This window comes from Watersipora subatra, chromosome 1, assembly GCF_963576615.1.
Source record: "Watersipora subatra chromosome 1, tzWatSuba1.1, whole genome shotgun sequence".
NCBI lineage: Eukaryota > Metazoa > Bryozoa > Gymnolaemata > Cheilostomatida > Watersiporidae > Watersipora > Watersipora subatra.
The window spans coordinates 36,587,602-36,594,891 of record NC_088708.1 but is presented as its reverse complement, the minus strand read 5'-3'; the positions used below and the strand labels follow the sequence as shown (position 1 = coordinate 36,594,891).

The 7,290-nt window shown below is 36.8% G+C and overlaps 1 protein-coding gene across 1 annotated transcript in view; it reads right to left on the bottom strand.

The window, feature by feature from the left end:
* Window positions 1-6,562: 6,562 nt before the first annotated feature.
* Window positions 6,563-7,290, bottom strand: part of LOC137405669 (selenoprotein N-like) — a 36,093-nt gene continuing 35,365 nt past the window's right edge. The window contains exon 10 of the mRNA XM_068092011.1: window positions 6,563-7,197. Within this exon, the coding sequence (XP_067948112.1) occupies window positions 7,092-7,197 (106 nt within the window). The 3' untranslated portion in view covers window positions 6,563-7,091. The remainder of the gene's footprint in view (window positions 7,198-7,290) is intronic.

Here is a 7,290-nt window from a genome sequence, read left to right as displayed (position 1 = left end):
ACGCTTTTCTCTCCTTCTGGCTTCACCTCTTGCGGTTTATGTTTGTCGTCGTAACGCTTGCTGCTACGTGACCTATGTTCTGTCGAGTCACCTTTGTCATTTATCGCCGCCCAGGCCTCTGGATGTAAGGGAGAGGCCTGGCTCGGTCTGCCAATTGATCACTACGCCGGCACCGGCCCTGTTCGTGATGCTCTTCCATTGCAATACTTTGTAGTTATACAAGTATCAGCATACTCCCCACAACACAACAATTATAGACAGTATGCCAAAACACCACAAATATAGACAGTATGCCACAACATCAAAAATATAGACAGTATGCCAGAACACCACAAATGTAGACAGTATGTTACAACGTCAAAAATATAGATAGAATGCCAGAACACCACAAGTATAAACAGTATGCCAGAACACCGCAAATATAGACAATATGCCACAACACAACAAATATAGACAGTATGCCACAATGCCACAAATATAGACATCTACTGATTTGTAAGTATATATGTATGTACGTACATATGAACATACATGTATGTACATATGGATATACATACATGTATGTATGTGTGTATGTACACATGTATGTGTGTATAAACGTACATACATGTATGTACATACATATGTACATACATGTATGTGTGTACATACGTACAAACACACATGTATGTACATACGTGCGTACATACATATGTATGTACATATGTATGTACATATGTACATAAATATGTATGTACATATGTACATATGTGCATGTACATATACACATATGTATGTACTTATGTACATCTGTACATACGCACATATGAATGTGTGTGTGTATGTATGTAAATACATACATACGTATGTAGGTATGTACGTATGTATGTACGTACGTACATACATACTAGGAGTACGTATGTACTGGAGTGCTAGGAGTACGTACTGGAGTGCTAAAAGTTCTAGAAGCGCTAGGAGTGCTAAAAGTTCTAGAACTGCTAGAAGTGCTAGGAGTGCTAAGAGTTCTAGGAGTGCTAGAAATGCTAGAAGTGCTAAGAGTTCTAGAAGCGCTAGGAGTGCTAGTAGTGCTAAGAGTGCTAAAAGTAGTAGGAGGGCTAGATGTGCTAGGAGTGCAAGAAATGCTTACATAGCAAGTTTTCAACAAGCAATGATATAAAAATAGCATTATTCCTACCTTGCCCAGCTTCTGAACAGCAAATTTCATTTTATCTCAGCAAGACCATGAACTTGGGACGGTGATGAATTCAACAGCGGGTTATATCAGCACCGGCAATTAGTTCCAGTAGAACCTACAGTCAGCTGTATGAGCGTAACAGTTAGTTCTGTCAGCACCTGCAGAAAGGTCTAACAGCACTTAGAGAGAGGACCTGCAGAGAAGTCTATCAACTCCTATAATGAGGTCTGTGAGCACCTGCAGTGAGATCTAACAGTAATCGTATAGGCTTATATATCTAAACAACATAGCATTTGCATCAATAGCTACTCATTATTAAGCGAGATGATTTTATATTTTATCGATTTTCAGGTGCAACAGTCACGGTCTTCTTTACCTAATAAGACTTTCTTTTAGTTTCATAATCATCATTCACTCATCATTAAAGAAATGGTTGATTATTCAAACAATCAGATCTTGATCTAGTTGATTTTTGGCTAATACACGATTGTAGAGTCTGAGCTAAAGAAAACTCTCTCATGTCACTCCTTGCTCTTTGACACGCAAGACCATACTGCTTTGCGTTTCTAGAGTAGATTCTATGTGACACATTAAGTGAAGAACTCATAAAATGATATGCTATGTGACACATCGTGTGAATAACTCATAAAAGGATATGCTATGTGACACATCAAATCAATAACTCATACAAGGAGATGCTATGTGACACAGCGAGTGAACAACTCACAAAAGGATATGTTATGTGACACATCGAGTGAATAACTCATGCAAGGAGATGCTATTAGACACATTGAGTGAAAAACTCATACAAGGAAATGCTATTAGACACATTGAGTGAATAACTCATGCAAGGATATGCTATGAGACACATTGAGTGAATAACTCATACAAGGGGATGCTATTAGACACATTGAGTGAACAACTCATAAAATGAGATGCTATGCGACACATCGAGTGAATAACTTATGCAAGGAGATGCTATTAGACACATTGAGTGAATAACTCATGCAAGGATATGCTATTAGACACATAGAGTGATTAACTCATACAAGGAGATGCTATTAGACACATTGAGTGATTAACTCATACAAGAAGATGCTATTAGTCACATAGAGTGATTAACTCATACAAGGAGATACTATTAGACACATTGAGCGATTAACTCATACAAGGAGATGCTATTAGACACATTGAGTGATTAACTCATACAAGAAGATGCTATTAGTCACATAGAGTGATTAACTCATACAAGGAGATACTATTAGACACATAGAGTGATTAACTCTTGCAAGGACATGCTATTAGACACATAGAGTGATTAACTCATACAAGAAGATGCTATTAGTCACATAGAGTGATTAACTCATACAAGGAGATACTATTAGACACATTGAGCGATTAACTCATGCAAGGAGATGCTATTAGACACATTGATTGAATAACTTATACAAGGAGATGCTATTAGACACATTGAGCGATTAACTCATGCAAGGAGATGCTATTAGACACATTGATTGAATAACTCATACAAGGAGATGCTATTAGACACATTGAGTGATTAACTCATGCGAGGAGATGCTATTAGACACTTTGAGTGATTAACTCAAGCGAGGAGATGCTATTAGACACATTGAGTGAATAACTCATGCGAGGAGATGCTATTAGACACTTTGAGTGATTAACTCATGCGAGGAGATGCTATTAGACACATTGAGCGATTAACTCATGCAAGGAAATGCTATTAGACACATTGATTGAATAACTCATACAAGGAGATGCTATTAGACACATTGAGTGATTAACTCATGCGAGGAGATGCTATTAGACACTTTGAGTGATTAACTCATGCGAGGAGATGCTATTAGACACATTGAGTGATTAAATCATGCGAGGAGATGCTATTAGACACTTTGAGTGATCAACTCATGCGAGGAGATGCTATTAGACACATAGAGTGATTAACTCATACAAGGAGATGCTATTAGACACATAGAGTGATTAACTCTTGCAAGGAGATGCTATTAGTCACATAGAGTGATTAACTCATACAAGGAGATGCTATTAGACACATTGAGCGATTAACTCATGCAAGGATATACTTGAGTCATGTTCTTTTTAAGAACTGGTCACAGTTATGAAAGTAGGTAAACTGTGACTAATGCAATATTTGAAATGTTTGTCGGCTCTATGATAATTATCGCCATGTTATACCAGAAAACCAGCTATTTATTTTTCTACTGAATCCAAACTGTCACATTTCATGAAGTGTAAAACATTCACATCACTTGAACATCTACATTTTGAAAAACACACAGAATCTGTAAAGTTCGCTAGAGGTGCAGGCTGTGGAAATACATGAGTTGCTTATACTTTCAGTTACTAAATTGGTGCTCACAAAAGTCAGTTACTTATATCTGCAGGTCAGTTAAGCAAATTGATAATCTTGAGGTTTTTCATAGAATTTTACAAGTGAGGTTGCAAATTTGTTAGAAGAATAATCTGCAGCAGCCAGACTTGTTACTAAAATTTGAACATGCAACAGTAATAAATGATTATAGTTACTGCTGTACAGTCGGTAAAGTTAGTAATACTAATAACAAATGACTAGAGTGACTGCTGTACAGTTGCTAAAGTTAGTAATACTAGTAGCAAATGACTAGAGTGACTGCTGTACAGTTGGTAAAGTTAGTAATACCAGTAACAAATGACTAGAGTGACTGCTGTACAGTTGGTAAAGTTAGTAATACTAGTAACAAATGACTAGAGTGACTGCTGTCCAGTTGGTAAAGTTAGTAATACTAGTAACAAATGACTAGAGTGACTGCTGTACAGTTGGTAAAGTTAGTAATACCAGTAACAAATGACTAGAGTGACTGCTGTACAGTTGGTAAAGTTAGTAATACTAGTAACAAATGACTAGAGTGACTGCTGTCCAGTTGGTAAAGTTAGTAATACTAGTAACAAATGACTAGAGTGACTGCTGTACAGTTGGTAAAGTTAGTAATACTAGTAACAAATGACTAGAGTGACTGCTGTCCAGTTGGTAAAGTTAGTAATACTAGTAACAAATGACTAGAGTGACTGCTGCACAGTTGGTAAAGTTAGTAATACCAGTAACAAATGACTAGAGTGACTGCTGTACAGTTGCTAAAGTTAGTAATACTAGTATCAAATGACTAGAGTGACTGCTGCACAGTTGGTAAAGTTAGTAATACCAGTAAAAAATGACTAGAGTGACTGCTGTACAGTTGGTAAAGTTAGTAATACCAGTAACAAATGACTAGAGTGACTGCTGTACAGTTGGTAAAGTTAGTAATACCAGTAATACATGACTAGAGTGACTGCTGCACAGTTGGTAAAGTTAGTAATAATAGTAACAAATGACTAGAGCGAGTGCTGTACAGTTGGTAAAGTTAGTAATACTAGTAACAAATGACTAGAGTGACTGCTGCACCGTTGGTAAAGTTAGTAATACTAGTAACAAATGACTAGAGTGACTGCTGTCCAGTTGGTAAAGTTAGTAATACTAGTAACAAATGACTAGAGTGACTGCTGTACAGTTGGTAAAGTTAGTAATACCAGTAACAAATGACTAGAGTGACTGCTGTACAGTTGGTAAAGTTAGTAATATCAGTAACAAATGACTAGAGTGACTGCTGTACAGTTGGTAAAGTTAGTAATACCAGTAACAAATGACTAGAGTGACTGCTGTGCAGTTGCTAAAGTTAGTAATACTAGTAACAAATGACTAGAGTGAGTGCTGCACAGTTGGTAAAGTTAGTAATACTAGTAACAAATGACTAGAGTGACTGCTGTACAGTTGGTAAAGTTAGTAATACCAGTAACAAATGACTAGAGTGACTGCTGTGCAGTTGCTAAAGTTAGTAATACTAGTAACAAATGACTATAGTGACTGCTGCACAGTTGGTAAAGTTAGTAATACCAGTAATACAGGACTAGAGTGACTGCTGTACAGTTGGTAAAGTTAGTAATACTAGTAACAAATGACTATAGTGAGTGCTGCACAGTTGGTAAAGTTAGTAATACTAGTAACAAATGACTATAGTGAGTGCTGCACAGTTGGTAAAGTTAGTAATACTAGTAACAAATGACTATAGTGAGTGCTGCACAGTTGGTAAAGTTAGTAATACTAGTAACAAATGACTAGAGTGACTGCTGTACAGTTGGTAAAGTTAGTAATACTAGTAACAAATGACTAGAGTGACTACTGTACAGTTGGTAAAGTTAGTAATACCAGTAACAAATGACTAGAGTGACTGCTGTACAGTTGGTAAAGTTAGTAATACCAGTCACAAATGACTAGAGTGACTGCTGCACAGTTGGTAAAGTTAGTAATACTAGTAACAAATGACTATAGTGACTGCTGTACAGTTGGTAAAGTTAGTAATACTAGTAACAAATGACTATAGTGACTGCTGTACAGTTGGTAAAGTTAGTAATACTAGTAACAAATGACTAGAGTGACTGCTGTACAGTTGGTAAAGTTAGTAATACTAGTAACAAATGACTATAGTGACTGCTGTACAGTTGGTAAAGTTAGTAATACTAGTAACAAATGACTATAGTGAGTGCTGCACAGTTGGTAAAGTTAGTAATACTAGTAACAAATGACTATAGTGAGTGCTGCACAGTTGGTAAAGTTAGTAATACCAGTAACAAATGACTAGAGTGACTGCTGTACAGTTGGTAAAGTTAGTAATACCAGTAACAAATGACTAGAGTGACTGCTGTGCAGTTGCTAAAGTTAGTAATACCAGTAACAAATGACTATAGTGAGTGCTGCACAGTTGGTAAAGTTAGTAATACTAGTAACAAATGACTATAGTGAGTGCTGCACAGTTGGTAAAGTTAGTAATACTAGTAACAAATGACTATAGTGAGTGCTGCACAGTTGGTAAAGTTAGTAATACTAGTAACAAATGACTATAGTGAGTGCTGCACAGTTGGTAAAGTTAGTAATACTAGTAACAAATGACTAGAGTGACTGCTGTACAGTTGGTAAAGTTAGTAATACCAGTAACAAATGACTAGAGTGACTGTTGTACAGTTGGTAAAGTTAGTAATACCAGTAACAAATGACTAGAGTGACTGCTGTACAGTTGGTAAAGTTAGTAATACTAGTAACAAATGACTAGAGTGACTGCTGTGCAGTTGCTAAAGTTAGTAATACTAGTAACAAATGACTAGAGTGACTGCTGTACAGTTGGTAACGTTAGTAATACCAGTAACAAATGACTAGAGTGACTGCTGCACAGTTGGTAAAGTTAGTAATACTAGTAACAAATGACTGTAGTGAGTGCTGCACAGTTGGTAAAGTTAGTAATACTAGTAACAAATGACTATAGTGACTGCTGTACAGTTGGTAAAGTTGAATTTTATTGACTCCATGACAAAACGCTCATAAGATTTGTAATAAGAAATTAATGCGTCTGTAACTACTGGACAACAGGTACAAATCCCCAGTTGCTAGCTGAGCAGCAGATCAGTACTTATCTCCCCAAGACTTGGTTGTAAGGTAAGACTTCATAAAGGGCTGAGCAAGTTACAAAGGGATGCTGTGTCAGCTAATCTAAAGGGCCATGTTAGATGAGCAGTGATATGTTGTGGAGTGGTTAGAGACATGACACAAGTTATTTGAAATAACTAAAGCCTATCACTATTAGTTATACATTTAATCTAATTCCATTCAAAAGTTAGCAGATCATCCACCAATACACAAACACCCAAGAAACCTTAATTTAAAAAATTAAAACAGAAAATGCAGTTATGGTTTCTGCTGACTTCCGATGAGCCTGAAAAATTCTTGTTCCATACACAGAATGAGCTAATGAAAATATTATATAAGGCTACGGATAAAGTTTTATAGTGCTCAGGGTTTGTCGCTGCAGCCATTTGACTAGACGGTGACCTCGGTATCATGCTCAATAGGAGCTTTCTGCAGTCCTCTTGTCAAGAACTGAGCATACCTGTAGTCCTGCAGGCTGCCGTACTTTACGCTGTTCCTGCAAACAGATGACATTCACTGTCACATTGCTTGGTATGTCAACAGATAGCATTTACTGCCACATGGCTTGGTAAGTCAACAGATAGCATTT